Genomic DNA, 17,345 nt, shown 5'->3' with positions numbered 1-17,345 from the left:
GAAAACAAAATGTTCGTCTTAGAAGTACAGCCCCAAATTATAGCAACTAATTTCAATCTTAAGTTATGCAAGTGCTCAAAACTTGTGGCCCTCACTGGTGCATGCCTCGCTTTTTTAGTAATATATAGCATGATGTTTATCCTGACAGTTCGACTGGCAGCAAGCACATAGAATTTCATCAGCCTTCCTGTGTATCTTAAAATGTCTGTATTTTTCCCCTCAAATAGATCCATGAACCTCTGTATCTTAAAAACAATGTGTTTACATCTCTGAATTCATACACTCATCTAAGTACTGCAAATTAGACTGGTCAGTGATCTAAGTATTTTTCCTGTGTTTTTCACAAAAACAAAGCCTAACTATGCTGCTTTGCAAGTTAAGACTTCTGCTGCTTCCCCTTACCTTCAGAGGCTCCCGAGCAGAAGGCTTATCCAAGGCTGGTACTATATCCACATAGCCCCCTGCAATAGCAATTTCTCCAGTCTCTTTGATCTGTGGTGAGGGAAAAAAAAACACATTAAAGTAGTAACATACTTGCAAAAGTCACAACAGAAGGGCAACCAAGGAGTCCTCCTTACATTTTAAAATCAAAGATTAAAGAAAAAACACAAAAGTTCCAGAGTAAAAAAAAACCAAAACAACCACGCTATAAATGCATTGTAACCTTCAGGCAAGCTAGCATACTATGTTTTGCAAACAGCTTGTGGGAACATTACTTCGGGGGGGGGGAATTAGAGAAAACTGGGACCTAACAGAAGCGCAGTGTTACAGGAAGGTTTTTAGGGTAAACCATCACTTTCAGGATGGTTGGCGTGCACAGGACCTACTTTACCACAGCTCCCTAAGCAACACACCCTGCCATCCCAGCACCTGCTGATAGGAGTAACGGAGGGTGGAGCCGAGTGGAGACCCCATGGCCAGGCTCTGTGGTACTCCCTGCAGGAAGGGGGACCTGATGGCACCACACAGCTGACAAGCTGCACAGCAGTTCCCAAATGAAGAATCTATGAGATATTCACTGCTGAGCCAACCACTGTGGCAAAATTACTTTCCTCAGATGAAATAATCTCACTGTTACACTAACACACACCCCCATCGCAGAGTCACCTGCGTCCAAAGTACTACCACACCTCACTGGGCACGCGATACCAACAAGTAACAAAAACATGTATGACTGGAGTCACTCAAGCTCCCCCTCAATGCGGTCCTGGACTGAAGTAACAAAAGGGTGGCTCTAAAGTTGTTACTTCTAATCAAGGGAGTCAGCCCCGGTAAGGATGAGAAACAAAGAGCAGATAATGAAAAGATCCGAGTTGTTGCAGATAGAAGACTTCAAGCAAGGAAACCTCTAGCTGTAAAAGGAGACAAGCTGATAAGGTGTTGCAGTCCACAGACATCAACCGAAAATTAGATGAAAGCAGAACAAAGCTAATTGTGGTAGTGAGAGATCGTGACCTCCGACTCAAATAGCCCCCCCCAAAAGAGGGAAAAAACCCCACTTGTGGAGCACTCGTAGTTAGTGAAGAACTTCAGCAGTCCTATCTGAGGATGCGTACTAATTTGCATTAGAAGCGAGAAACTTGTAACCAATCCTGTGTATGATAATGAATATGCAATGTACTATGAAGCATTAAAAGTAAGCAAAGCTGGGGAGAAGTTAGGGAAGACTCCACCGTAACTTCTGGGATCAGCTGATGGGCTGAACTTGTCTCCTCCCCCATAGGAACGTCTACTGGGTAAGAACTTTATTGTATGACTAACTCATGCTAGCCATTGTTGGGTGTATTGTTTTAAGCTTGTTTTGCAGTCAGTGTATTATCATTGACAATGTCTGAACCTTATTCTGTCACAAACTTGTGTTCTGTATAATAAAAACATTCAGCTGAAGTTCATTTTGTGTAAGTCTTTGGAGATCTGAGTAGTTGATATAAGGGATTTCACTCAGTGACACTGTCAGTGTGGGTCCCTGAATAGGTCAGTCGATTCACCCTCCGATACAGTGGGCTCTCAAAACACAGGTAGTGGACAGACTGGTCAGGCACAGGGGTCTTGTCTTTCTTGGGAAACTGACAGGCTGATCAAACATAAAGGGCTCAAGGACCTCTTTTAACATGACACAGCTCCTTAAACAAAGTAATTATTTGCTTCTTCATAAACTATACCAAAATATATGGCTGTTTTTCTGTTCACAAAATGGTTGAAAAATCTCAATTTATCTGAAAATTTACCTTCAGTGTTATAAGTTACTGTTAATGCTACCTCATAAATAGTTCTGAGAAAGGCAGTGTTCTAAAATGTTTTTCCTTGAGCCAGATACGCAGTTGTCAAGAGTTCATCTAGACAGTTTCATTACCTCCACATGCCTTACACTGCAACTTGAACTAGAAAAAAAAAATTAAGCATGTAAAACCAGAAAGCTTGGAAGAAGAAAGACAAAAACCACCTGGATATCCTTCTATCTTAATTTTTTTAAATAGTTAACTCGGAGAAGAAAATGGGTTTCCTTTAGCATTGAGTCTTTAAGGGATCTGACAAACCATTCTGACTTAGGGCAGCAAACAGAAGATGGCAAAATGACTCACCGACAATGCATACAGAGAGTTATATGATAAATAGCCAAAGTGAAGGAATATCCAGTATCACAGCCTAGCTTATTGCACAGGTAAAATTAATTCAGAAAGACTACATAATAACAATTACTCAAATCATGCCTAACAGCTTATCACCCACTGCTACTGCAGACAATGCTGAAAATGGACTTAAACCAGCACATCAAAGTTTGATTTAACCAGAGTTTACTACAAAGACGATGATACTTTGTTTCAGACTAATCCAATACGCACTAAGAAAAAGAATTCTGCATAATTTTTAATTGTTGAAACAAGATAGTTTTCTATAATCCTGTTAAACATTTTAATTTCTCTCTAAAATGTTACTCCACACTTATGGAAAAAAAACTGTAGCAAAATTCCCCCAAACTCTACACATTAGCAATTACTAAATCAAGCAAAATAAAAATTCCAACCTTTAAGCACAACAAAACATCCCACTCTATTTACAAATTCCAAAGGACTTGGAAGTACATAATAAATTCTGCTAATTTATACTCTACATGCAAACCCTCAAAAGTAAATAACCTGAAGTCTAGAAAAAGTCTGTCAGGTCAGGGCGGTAGTACTTTTTAAATATAGCTACACCATCTCCAATACAGTTATCTCTAGAGCTCATCTGAGGCACCAAATTGTCTTGTTTCCTACTAGTAACCAGAGATGGAGAGTTTGTACATAGTAACCTTGATGTTGTTATTCAGAAATTCTATAGCTGCCAACAGTCATCGTGTGTGCCAACAAGATTTACCTCCTTCAGTCAACTTTCATTCCACAAAGCTGTATTCCTGTGGAAAGTGCAATCCTACAACTTTAGGATGACTCTCCTCACTTGAATTTTCCTGTCCAGTCCCCCGCAGCCGCAACTATCCCTGCTGCTGTACTCACTAATCAATAGCAGGCCACTTTTTTACATAGACGGGGTTGCAAAACTTCGGCCAGCCAAAGGACTGTAAATTGCATCTGCATAAACCAACATATATTGACAAATACCTGTAGCAAATCACAGTTTAAGAAAGTGACAGTATCACAGGATGCTACAACAGAAGTGATAGGGATTTACTTTTCACCTCCACATGGAGTATTTTACTCTTAGTTTCCAGTAAGTATCCTACCAAGTGTAGGAGAAGATTACAGGATACCCACACAAAATGCTAACATGCCAAAGAAAACAGAATAATGCAAAAACTGAATTTATAACAGTGCAAACTGTTTTACTGTAGCTATTCTCCACAGATGCAGCTCAAATTTAACTCAGTTTAAGCTAAATCTGGGGAGGTTTACCTGCATAAACTAACTCTCAGGAGCTGACTTAAGATAAATAAATGTTAAAAAAGATGTATAAACAAGCTTATGACTCGCTGCAGAAAACAAGTACAAACTATGCTGACCTGGGAATGACTGGTTTTTGCTCTTCCACAGTGAACAAACACAAAATGCAATACAACGAAATGAGTTCTCATATTATTTAAGGAGTGTATTAAGTCCTATGCACATAATAGTATCTTTATCGGAATCTTAATGACACCATAAAATATGTAAGAATATTTCATTCTGTTCGCATATTTTTTTTTTACAAAACCTTCTTCACTAGTGTGCTTGATGAGCCACTTCCCTTCATATACCCAGTCATTCAGCCAACACATCTTTCTCTAAAGCCCACAACAGTGAGTTCGTTCTGACCTTGGTCTGAAAATGGATTCTATTTCCTTCCTTCCACATGTCCGTCTGTAAAGTTTGCCCTGGATAGACTGGTTTTGCAAAGCGAACCTAAAAAAAAAAAGTAAAAAAAAAAGAAGTAGGGGTGTGAACAGATCTGTGATATGTACATGCAAAACTTAAAAGCATAGGGTCTACTGAAACAAGAAAAAACAAAGAGAAAAAACAGTCACCTAGCAATGTAGAAAGCCTAAATATTTAAGTAAACACACTTGAGGCATTAAAATGCATGCAGCAATAAGTAGAAGCAATTGTGGGAGTAAAGATGGTGCAAAAGCCTTTTCCCACCCTAAAGTGTTGTGGCTTTTTGGCACTAAAACCAGAAAAATCAAGAAAATTAACTGCAAGGAATGAAGACACAGACCTTGATCGCCTTGAATCTGTTCACATCATTATTTGCAAACTGCTTCAAAACGTTTCTAGCAGCAAACCCGAAGGTACATAGTCCATGAAGTATAGGCTTCTTAAATCCTATTTCAAAAAGTAACATTTTAGCACTTATAATATTACGTGTTTGCATGTTGCTTCTATAAGTATCTATATTTTATTCATAGTATTTTTCCTCCTTTTTTCTTTTTAGCCTATCTCACTGAAAAACTGCCTGTTACCATTTATTGTTTCCTCTACTTTGAGGCAAGGGAAAGTGCTCACTGAGAACTGGCACTCCAACAACGCATATGCTATGTAAGACAAGTAAAATTAGTCCCTGTCTGTAGAGGTGACAAAACTAAAAACTAGGAGATTGGCTCTTTTAGTATACATGTATAGGCACACCAGACGCACAGTTACATGAAAGTATGGATATCAAGGGTAAGAGGTATTTTAACGATTAAAAAGTGATACTAAGATTATTTGATGCTTCCCATTTGTAATTCCTACTCGTGGTTGCCAAATGTCTTCAAATATAGTACACATTTCAAGATTAACTTTTCTTTATTTACAAGTGGAAAAAACCCTGAAAAGATTTCATTTTGAAGGCATCTAACAAAAAAGAAGAAAAAAAACCTACAGTGTTTTTTTTATACTGACATTTTAGGTCAGGTTTCCTCACACTTCTATGGTTTGGAGCAGGAGCTGAACCTTGGCAGCGGATAATCTTTGTATTAGCACTGAATCTTTTTCCAGGCCTGTCAACGTCTGACAAAACAAAGCTTTGAAAACTGGCCTGAGATTTGCTGAAGTGCAACGGTTAAGTTTTAAAGATGCTGCTTGTACTGAGTATGTTCTGACCCTTTAACAGGTTGCTCTGACCTGACAGGGCATATGAACAGTAACAGATCATACTTGCAAGAGCTCATGGATTCGAAACAGGTCTGTCCAGCTTTGGCTGGGAAAGCAGTTGCCTTGCCTGGAACTCATCTGCCACTCTCAGCTGCCAGTCTGTTTTTACTGAGCTCTAAACAACTCTTCATAGCATCTACACAGCATGAAAAGTTGCCCAAAGGGACAACAGCTGCAAGAAAAAAGCAAAAGCAAAACAACCAAACAAAAAAGAGGGGACAGGAGAAAGTCTAGCCTGCAGAGAATCGAAAGATGTAGAAAAAGAAACCACCTTCAAGACAGAGACAAAAAAGCCACTGGGACTCAATGCTTGGAAAGATGGGAATTCTGAGACACAGCCCAAAGGGAAGACTATCAGGAGTGAGGATGAGAAACAGAAATTTTGACTTGTTAAGTTAGGAGACGAGATATGACAGAAGGACAGGCTAAAAGGAGCATGAGTCTGTTTTTTTGCTATAAGTATTCCACTCTGATCATTCTGACATTTCTTTCCTGTAAAATATTTGAGTATGTACACTCTTAACAGCACTTTCTTTTTTGTACACTGTGCACCGACTATTTCTGAAAGCAAAAAGATAGCATGCAGTCAACTCTAAAACACATTACTGGCGTTATAACAATATCAGTACTCAGTATCTCTCACACAGAATTTTATAGGGACATTTAGCTCTTTAAAAGTTTAGCTCAATTCACTATGCAAGAACAAAAACCCACCACTATTTTCAGAAATCAGAAACAGACAAATATATATGGTCCTATTCTCCCCAGTATTTCCTTTATAAAACTAACGCATACTCAAATCAATAAGGCTATCAAGTTGCTTTTTCTCTAAAATGAAAACAAAGTAAATGTTGCTTTCACTTACTGATATCTCGGAAATACAAGCTACAGGACTAAAGGCACAAGAATATATACAGGAGGTAGCATATCTCCTCTGAAAAATTACCCACAGGAAGGCTTGACAATAATCCTGGAATGACCTGAGCACATTACACTGAAAGCTTGCTTCCAGTGCACGCTGGGTGACAGCGAATAAAACAGCACGTTTACAGAGATTAAAGACAAAGTGGTGTGCGAATATGCCAAAAGAAAAAAGCTTTTGATTACTAGAAAAAAATAAGAAAAAACTTAGACTCATTTTCTTCTTTGTTTGAACCTGCATTTAGTATAGGTATTTGAGTAGCCCAGTTCCAAAATTCCAGCGTAGTGGTTTTCAGCTCAGACATAGGGACTACCTCATCTACAGAGTTAATTTCATTTTTCACTGTGTCTGAGCTACCTGCTCATACAAAGAGCACTGGAAGATTTCTAGTCCTCTGCTTTTGTAAGGTTTTTATAGTTTATTCTAAACACTGGAGTTTCAATTACAAACATGTATTTTTCTCCTCCAGCATCTTCAAGAGTAATTGGGTGATTCCATCTAAATATTTATCCAAAATCATGAGCTGAACAAACACACACAATGGTTTAATAAACTGGGAAAATCTCTTTATGGACTTCGGTATTTGATTACTGTTATTTATTGACAAGAATTTACAGATAATCATAGAAAACACAGTTAACCAAACAATTATGATGTACTTGCAAAAGGACACTGTTGAAGTATGTTAAATCTAATTTGAACACAGAAGCACAGCTCTGCTCTATTTATCTTTGTAAGAACACCACACAATGATAGTTCTGTATTAAAAAGTCACCAGAAAACTGAAGACCAATCATTGCAGACCAGTATTTTCTTGTAAAGTTTATGATGATAGAACACATTCCAGAAAATTTCTTACATAAATCAAATTGCTGTCTGCCTGGAGTAATCACATTATACCATTAGCAAGGCCTGAAAAAAACTTCAAAAAATACCTTTACAACATAGATTTAAGAAAACAGAACCTTCTTTAGGGATTTCATGTCTGCAAGAATCCATTAACATAGCCTATGGTCTGTTCCTTTGGCACGTAGCATTATATAAATGAACAAACTACCGCACTAGCAGTTTTATAGCAAAGAAGTGCTAGCAAACTGCCTCTCCCCTGCTCTCCTGAGATTTACTGGGATCGAGAAGACTACACAGAAGCACAAAAAATTCTACCAAGGCCAACATAATCTCAAAATTAATTAGATGGAAAGAATTATCTATCAAAGAATTTATGGAATTCCTTCAGAAGCTTTTGGTAGTCAATTATTTCTGCTTATGAAACAGAAATTGTAAAGATGGGATAGTGGCAACAAATAAGCTCTAAAAGGTAAATAGGATAGCAGACAGGTTTCCATTGTAGGTAGAGTCCAAGCATCGTTCCATATTCCTAGCTCCAAAAAGCAATGCTTTAAAGAGAAGTGTCATGCAGAACTCTGAAGACATCTAATGGTGACTCTAAGAACAGTTATAAAAGCAGCACTTTTTTCCAGCTTGCTGGACTTACAGACTAAGTGGGGAAAAAAAAGATTAAAAATACATTTACATCATTCTTTGTCCAAATATTAATACAATGATATCTCTCAGCTCACCTCCAAGAGCAGCAAAACTTGGATCAATGTGTAAAGGATTCCAGTCCCCACTTAGCCGATATAAGGCAGCCTGCAGAAACAGAGAAAGAGAAATGGGAGGCTAGCCATGCTTGGTAGAAACAAGCAGGAGTTAGTAAAAAATTTATCACAGTTTAACAAACTTACCACATTCTATTTTACTAGTCCTTCGATAACATGCTCTACAAAAAAGCAGGTGAAATGGAAATTAAATGTTATGGTGCAGACAAACTGCCAAAGCTCCAGGGAAATGTGCCAAGAACTATGTGTGGTCTTGGTACGTAAAAAAATCATGTAATTGCTTAAAGGAAGGAAGGAAAAAACAACCTACTCTGCCGACATACAGATCCAGTTTCACTAAAATTTGGCAACAGGGAAATACTGCATTTTCTAGAATTTGTCCCTAGGTTCTACAGCTTGAAGTGTAATTTTAAAGGAGTCTTCACCATGACAGATTCATCCACAATTTTTTTAAAAAAAAAAGCATATGAAAACTTCTCTTTTTAAACACACATTACCATGCTTTTTCAGCATTCGATTTAGCTTACAGAGTTCAGAAATATCCTTATCTTTCCCTTTTAAGAGTAACATGATTGTGATATACTTCCCTCTTAGCAGCTCCATGGGTAGCTCGTCCCAATATTTAAAACAAACCCCAGAGTAACATGCCAAGCTTTCTAGAAGACTTTTGCTTCATGTCAAATAATCTTTTATACTAGTAAAAAGTAGAGACAGACAGATGTAGTGTTTGCATATACTGTGAATGTGAATAAACCTGAGAAATCATGAAGATGGCTACAGTACTTCAGTTTTCTGTCTGCGTAGCCTTAGCATTTTCATTACCAAATTTTGTATTTGCTGTATGTTTACAGTGGCCAGCAGTCCATAACATGAGAGCTGTGACATGCCAGCCTGTGCACCTTTCTGAACTAAAAACTTACTCCCTTATCATCAGTTTTCAGTGAAATCCAGTGACTAAATGATTGTGAAGTACTCTGCAATACGACATCCCCAAAAGTACAGAGAAAATCAGTGTGTCACGTTAACTAATGCCAGTGAACATTTCACAAGTTTAGTAGTTTTATATGATGGCATGATGAACCTGAATTTAATTGAAAGGAGCTTTTAAACTGAAAACAAATTTTGTTTCACTCAAGCACATTACTGGCCTTTGGAACCCCTTGTCACTAATTATTTTCTCCCAGCACTTTGGACTGGGATCATAAAAAATGGCATATGTTTATCCAAATAAGGGTAAACTGCACTAAATTGTGTTTGGAGGAAAGAAGCTAACAGATTTCTCAAAGGAAACAATAAAATAAAATAAAAGAAAAGAAAAGAAAATAAAAGAAAAGAAAAGAAAGATTCTCCAAAGGAAGCGTTTTCTGATATATTTCTAACGTCGTTTCTTCTGTTAGATCTGAAGCAAAGGACAGTGTAACTAGAAGGGTTCTGAACTCATATTATCATTTTAATCCATAATCCATTTGGTTTATTTTTAATCTGTTAATATTCAGGTCCACTTCTTCAAGTACATACAGCGTTCACACTAAGCTCTAATGCTCTCTCACATGTCCTGCTAGCCTTCATCAATACAGCAAGAGTTCTGAGTCTCAATTATGGTGGAATGTAGAAGAGCTTGTCACTTCTTTCTGGTGTGAGAGTTGGATACATGCGCTAAAAACAGTGAGAAAAAAAATACTAAACTGCACCATAGCTTTAAGTATGCAAGTCTTAGAAAGATAAGTACAATATTTCTCCATGGCTGCTTACATTGTTGTTTACCCTTTTTGAAACACTTCTTTCTTTTGAAAACAAAGATGTATCAGTAAGATAGTATCAATGGACCTGAAATTTGTAACTGTAAATTCTACTTTTGCCCAGAACATATAGGTTTTGGGGTTTTTTTTTGTAATTATCATCTAATTGATCCTATAAATTCTTAGGAATATAGTAAAGACTGGAAATTTCATACTAACAGAACACTACAGTTCAGATGGGTCCAAGTGTGACCTTCCAAAAGGGACAAAGGAGAGGGCAAATGTTTTGCTGAAGGAACATATAACCCAAATTAATCTTATAGCCTCACCAAGAAGTAGAAATAGCAAAGTTATCTCACCTGGTGAGAAGAATAAAGTCAAGACCTCCTGAAGACAGTATTGTCTAGTGCAGGACTCTCCAGCTAGCAATGTACAAGCCCAATCAAGTCCAAAAAGCAAGTCAACGGACTGACAAGGGATCCTATACCGCAGACGCCATTCTACAGGGTGCACCCAAGGAATGTGTGGTGAAACACATAGTGCTGGTTCAGGGTGGAACAGGAAAGCAAACTGAGATAATGTAAATATCTACACTCTACTACACCACTAAGGCAGCTGAAGTGCTGAGTGGGAAGGGACAGTCGGAAACAGCCTGACAATTACCATCCATGGAGATTACCTGCTCCCTTCACTACTTCCAAGTTCTCACACAAATAGAAGAAAAATGGGCAACTGAGTGCAACCACATTCCCACTCGTACACACACAAAACCCACAGCAGCGGGGGTTCAGAGAATAACATGCACGTGCTGCTCTTCTGACTTGCTGTGTCTTCACTGTCTCCGATATTCCCCTGGGTAGTTGTTAAAACTGTGTTTTCACTGTCAAAAGGTAGAGATGAGCATCTCTGATGTACCACTAGCTTCTTTGCTAAGAGCTGTCTAAAGCCTTAATGCCACCGATATCAAAGTTGTAACACTATGAAAGGAACTTCCAGTGAGGAATAGACCCCTAGTTCCTTAAACAAAATTTTTAAACGGACAATTTAAAGAGAGTTGCTCCTGACAGAATTCTACAGAGTACCACCCTTCATTACTGGTTTTCTTTCGAGAGTCCAAAAGCTAACAGCAAATCACCACTCTCAAGAACTAGAAAATAAAAACTGCCAGATGTAAAATAATTAAATCAAATAATTAAATGACTTTTTAACTAAATTAAAATTCTACGGTCTCACTTTCGTTCTTCTACTAATTGGAGCTTTTACAAAAGCTGTCAGGCTATTTTCACAAAGAAGCTGTTGTAATAAAGTTTAACTCAAATTAAGTAACATTTACTTGCATTACTAAAAAAATTATTTATTTATGGTAAATAAGGACTAATTTCTGTTTTAAGCTCAATCTCAACTTCATTCTAGCTATGCAGCTGTTCCTTACTAAAGTTGTAAAAGGAACTAGCCATTTAATGGGGGTAATAATAAGCACTACTTGGGAGACAATATTTCTACCAAATACTTTTCAAAATTACTGTAGTAAAAAGTACTTGTGCTTCACTAACAAAACAGATGTAACATTTAGGAAGTTACATTTAGGTTCAGAATTTAGGTTCAAAAAATTATATGTGATCAATGTATTTAACTAGAAGTCTGACACATGAATATGGGAGGCAATACTTGCCTTTTTGTACTTTCAGTAACTATAAGTGGGACTGGTCACAGCTAGAAAACTAGGCTGAACTGAACAGAACAGTTACAGAGCAGGTTATTTCAGATGCAATATAGCCAAGTCAGGTAAGTCAACAAATTTCTTTCCATTTACCACAGTCTCTGGTATTACTTCATTATTTAAATTACATTCCATAAGAGAACAGAATTGGTTTAAAGCCTTGTTGGCTCTACTTTCTATATTCCTCGAATAATGACATTTCCTAAAGTCTTGAGTGAGTGTGATAGCATTAAAACAAACAAAACAAAACAAACAAAAAAAAAAGAAAAAAAGTGATGCATCCTTGGAGGATGAGAACAGTCAATTGATGTGGGGCATTAGATTGAAGTCAGTCATAATACGGTTAGACTGTTCTCCAATTAATAACACAAACTGTCAAGTCTAATTTCCTAACAATTTAGGATTTCTGCCAGATCACAAAAGAAAAGGCGATATCCAACCTGTCTGTGCCAAGTTTTCAGTCTTGCCTGCAGACTGCAATAAAGGTCAGTGGTAAAGCTGACAAAAAAGGAAGCCATATATTTTCCCTCCTAACTGGGGAGAGAAAGAGCTCTGCCCAAGAGCTTATCTTACCGAGTATATGTGTATGTATGTATACACAGACATATATGCGTGTACATATATGCATGTATACTTTACCTAACAGCTTATTCGTGTAAGAGTAAGCAGTCAAGCAATCTCATGAAGAAAAAACAATCCCAAAACTCATCTACACATTTCAATGAACAATGAATACTTCCAGTTGAACCGGCAGTGCTGACGCTTCAAAGGCTCTAATTCAGCACAGTACTTAAGCAATTGAGCCAGCTACTCTTTGACTGAGATCCCCATTTGCCATACCTTCTTTTTTAATTGATTATCTCTGTAAGGGTAAGGAGAGGTAATGGGAAAAAACAACTGGTAGAAACAAACACATATAAAGATAAAAGGGTTTTATTTGTCCCTCCAAATAACCAACTACTTTTTTCAAAGTAGGCGTATGTGGAAAATAAACAAAACAGACAGTTTAACTTGCTCATAGTAGTTTCCAATGCCTAAATACATTTTGTGGAAGCCTGGATCACACATGATTCTATTTTTTAACAAGACTATAATTACAAAATACAAGTGCAGGGTTTCCTGGACTACCTAAGGTTTGCAGTTTTATGTTCTTAGTGGTCTGGACTATCCAAATATGACCTTATTCCCTACATACTTTGGCCTCAGGAATAAGAACTACTAAAATGTTGAATTAAAACACTTTCACGTACACAGCTATTAACAGGAATAGGTGTAACAGCTATAAAACAGCACTACATCTTTTCTCCTTTCTCACCCCACATTATTCATGTCTTTACCCTTACCACATAATTTTCAAATTTAAAATCAACTTATATATTCTGGCATAGACTTCACAGAATTTCAGCTGTTTTTCATTAGCATGGCATATGTACAAGAAAGCCTTCCTTTAACCATACCTCTCAATCAAAAAGAATAAACCACTTTGGTTTGGGGAACTTCAAATGGAATAACAATTTTTAAAGGATATAATGCATAAATAAGAGGAGGAAACAGACTCCTGGTAATGGAGAGCTGCTTGTTTAAACAAAATGACTGCCAAGCTAGTATCTCCTCATCTCACCACATTCTAAAACAAAATTCTAGTATAATCCAAGCCCTCAACTATTTTTCAAAATTGTCAAGATTAGAGTATGCTCTGATCTTCTCAACAGGACTAAACATGGGCAGGTGTGTGTGTGTATAAAACTTGAAATTAGTGTAACAACATGTACCAGCCTTTTAAGGAAATGACTAATACAAATGGTCACTCGCTATACAGTTTCAGGGGTTTTGAGAGTATCATCTCTACATACTGAAATCTCTAGACAAATTATGAAAATTTTACGAAATCCTTGCAATGGCTTCACATCCCTTTGTTCTACTTGTATTACCATTTGTTGTTAAGCACTTTTTCCTGGCATGCTCTCTGTATCTGTGAACCTACTTCAGCACTTCATTTGTTCTATCAGGAAACAAATTATTTATGCTACAAACAGAAAAAAAAAAAAAATCACCTGAGTCTCTCAGGAGACTCTCCTGTTCAGTTCTCTGAAGTTAACTTAAATTTACAGGTTATCAGGCAACACTATACTATATATTTACAGAGCAGAGCATAAAAACCCCAAACATTTATCCTGTAACTAACTGTATTTTCCCCACCTATGCACGTTTTCATCTTCTCTCTCACGTGATTTATTGCACTCATTCAAAAAAAAAAAAAAACCAACTGAAACTTAAAACACTCACCTTCTTATAACTCTTTTCTTCTCATCTATTCAAAATAAGGATAAAATCCCTTCAAGTAAGCAAACATAACCTGGAAATAACCAACATTTTTTTTCCCCACCACCACAGAACGTTAACGATTACTTATTCTATCTATACACATAGAATCATAAAATCATTTAGGTTGGAAAATACCTTTAAGATCATCAAGTCCAACCATTAACCCAGGACTGCCAAACCACCACTAAACAATGTTCCTAAGAGCCAGATCTACATGCCGTTTAAATACCTCCAGGGATGGTGATTCTGCCACGTTCCTGGGCAGCCTGTTCCAATGCTTGACCAACCTTTCAGCCAAAGCTCTCTGTTCAGCCAGGCAGGTCTTCTTCCCACTGGCTCGACTTTTGGTACATGGGGACAGCCGGCTCCTGTGTCTTTAAGATTCCCTTCCTGAGGAATGTCCAGCCTTCCTGCACCCCTCTGCCCTTCAGGGCTGCCTCCCAAGCGGCTCTTCAACCAGGCTCCTCAACAGGCCAAAGTCAGCCCTCCAGAAGCCCAAGGTAGCAGTTCTGCTGAGCTCCATCCCTACTTCTCTGAGAATCAAAAACTCTTATCATTTCAGGCAGAGTGTCTTCCCTAGTTGGCTGACTCGCCAGCTGCATCAGGAAGTTATCTTCCAAAGACTCCAGGAACCTCCAGGATGGTTTCCTCTCTGCTTATTGTACTTCCATCAAAGAGCTGGTAAGGTTGAAATTCCCCACAAGAACAGGGGCTACTGATCATGGGACTTCTCCCAGGTGCTTATAGAGTATTTTGCCTGCCTCTTCACCCTGATTGAGAAGTCTGTAACAGACTCCTGCCATGATGTTGGCCTTCCCCCTGCTTTCTACACATAAACACTCAACCTTACCATCACCATCATTAAGCTCGACAATGAAAACACTCCCTAACATACAGGGTTACCCTACCACCTCTCCTTCCTTGCCTGTCCCTTCTGAAGAGTTTATAGCATCCATTTATAGCAGCACACCAGTTGCGTAAGTCATCCCACCACGTTCCCATGATGGCAACTATGTCATAGCTTTCCTGCTGCAGAATGGCTTCCAGTGCCTCCTGTTTGCTGCCCATGTTGGATGCATTGGTGTAGATGCATGTCAGTTGATCCTGCCACCTTTTTGCAGGGAGAAGCCTTAATTCCTGTGTGACCATTCTCAGGTGTTTCTATGGTTTCTAACATATCAACTACCATTGCAGCTTTGCTAACTGCATGGATTTCCATCCCCTACCTCCAGTGAGATGGCAGACTGCAAGACCTCACTAGCACAACATCCCACAAACATTGGTATGCTGCCCCCCGGCTCATCTCTAGTAAGCCTGGTTTTATTCCTTTCCTCCTTCAAATCTAGTTCAAAGCTCTTTCAATGAGCCCTGCTAACTTTTGTGCAAAGACCCTTTTTCCCCTCGAGACAGGTATATCCTGTCTGTCGCCAGCGGGCCTGGTGTTGTATAAACTGACCCATGATCAAAAAACCCAAAATTCTGCCCGTGACACCAGGCTCAGAGACACATATTGATGTGCTGGCTCTTCCTGTTTCTTCCCTCATCATTCCCTAAGTTCTCTGAAAACACATACAAATATTTATGTACACTTGAAAACACAAATTAAATCTGTGTAGAGTAAAAGGTGTCTTTCCACAGGTAAGTATCCACATCCCAATTACACAGAAGCTTGTAAGGGTCTTATCACTCTTATCTTCAAAGTAAAGCATTGACTCATAGTACTGAACCTGTTGACAACTGGCAGAAAATATTTTACAGTAAGTTGTTTAAAAATTCATTAGGGTGTTAAATCTTTCTCACGCACCTCTTTCCTTCCAAGATGACTTTAATAAGTTTTTATTGCAAAGTCCAGTCTTTTACAACAAACTAGATTTGTGCGTAACTGTCTTCACAACTGTTTCCAGCTACATGAAGAACTGCAGATTTAGCTCAACTCGACACGGTGAAAGACTAAACTCAGGTAGCTAGAGGACAGCAAGTATGAGCAAAAGGACTGCATAACTGAGAATGCCACAGTGTCCTTCCCTTACTGAGTCAGTCTCAGTCACATGATGCTAATGACACTACTTGAAACATGGCACCAATTATGTTCTTCTTTTTCAGGGAAAATGGAAAAGAAACTGTATTTTAAAAATAAAATAAAGCAACACCACTAAAAAGCAGTAATTTCCTCACAACGCACTGGGTAATGATTGATCTAGATATACCTGGCACAGAGAAGGGTTTACATAGCTTGCATATTTTAAATCCTATCAGATTAGTCTAGATATGAATTTACTAAATCTCTCTAAAAATCTCTGAATGAGTAAAGAATCATTATATTCCCTAAACTGGCTTGTTGTTTTTTTTTTTCCTTGCCACTGCATCACATTCACGCACACACACACAAAAAAAACCCACCATCAGATGCTATATGTCACTCCTTTAAATACTCTCTATACAATTAAAATGGCTCAAACATTTATAAACATCCTTACTTTACAGACGGGAAACCATATGACAGCAGGAAAGGTCATAACTGTCAGTAGCACAAACCAATTCTGGCTCTCCAATTTAACATCTGAAGGCCTAATTCTTCAAAGCATCACATTTTTGAAGTACATTGTACAAGTTCAAAAGCGAGCTTCTATGAATTTCAATTTCAGCCAGTGATGCTTGGACACCCTCCTCCTAGTCTGACTCCTAAATTTCATCTTCCAAATTCCATCATCTCATCATCTCCTATCAGACACTTATTAAGGAGCACCCATATCTGAGTGCTTTGGGATAGCTCAGTAACAGCTGCCCACAGACCATAAGAATTTTATGGACAAAGCAAAGAAAATCCTGTGTTGAAGAACTGCAGCTCCAACCAGTCACCAACCATGAGATCATTTTCCTTTCATTACTCCTCTGAACACAACTTCCTGCGACAAGTAACACAGGAAAACTGACTTCCTATGCTATCTCAGCTCAGGCCTAGAGCTCGCTCTGCCTGTGTAAGCAGTTCTTGAAGGTGAAGGACCAAACACACCATTTTTGCCCGCATGACTGAAAACTGCATCATAAAGTACTGCATACAAAGGGGATACTAGAAACAAAGGAAGCTTTATTTGGTATTTTTATCTTTTTAGAGACTGCAACATTTAAAACATGATTGTAGTTTTCCAAATGAAAGCAACTTAAAAATGACAGGATATCAAGAAGCTGTTCCCCCAGCAGACTAGTAGTCTCAGTTTCATCAGCTCTGACAAGGATCTTAAAAATTCTTGAAAGCAAAGACAGTTTTCCTGACCCTGAAAACCACAAGGCAGTGCTTGAGATACCAAAGTTACATGGAAAAGTACCTCTGACAGAACTTCATATGTGATAGCTCACATGACATTGAGACTTGAAGAGGGCACAGCTGCATTTACACAGCAGGTCCCAAAAACA

General features: G+C 38.2%; 1 protein-coding gene across 1 annotated transcript in view; it reads right to left on the bottom strand.

Moving 5' to 3' along the window:
• The window catches only part of HSD17B4 (hydroxysteroid 17-beta dehydrogenase 4), a 63,339-nt gene that overhangs the window by 13,228 nt on the left and 32,766 nt on the right, over positions 1 to 17,345 (bottom strand). Inside the window, exons 17-20 of the mRNA XM_037373816.1 lie at positions 8,109 to 8,208; positions 4,690 to 4,796; positions 4,290 to 4,376; positions 403 to 492 (exon numbers count right to left, since the gene is read on the bottom strand). Of these exons, the coding sequence (XP_037229713.1) occupies positions 403 to 492; positions 4,290 to 4,376; positions 4,690 to 4,796; positions 8,109 to 8,208 (384 nt within the window). The remainder of the gene's footprint in view (positions 1 to 402; positions 493 to 4,289; positions 4,377 to 4,689; positions 4,797 to 8,108; positions 8,209 to 17,345) is intronic.

Source organism: Falco rusticolus, chromosome Z, assembly GCF_015220075.1.
Source record: "Falco rusticolus isolate bFalRus1 chromosome Z, bFalRus1.pri, whole genome shotgun sequence".
NCBI classification, from domain to species: domain Eukaryota; kingdom Metazoa; phylum Chordata; class Aves; order Falconiformes; family Falconidae; genus Falco; species Falco rusticolus.
Note: the sequence above shows the minus strand (reverse complement) of the source record. Positions and strands in the feature narration are given on the sequence as shown.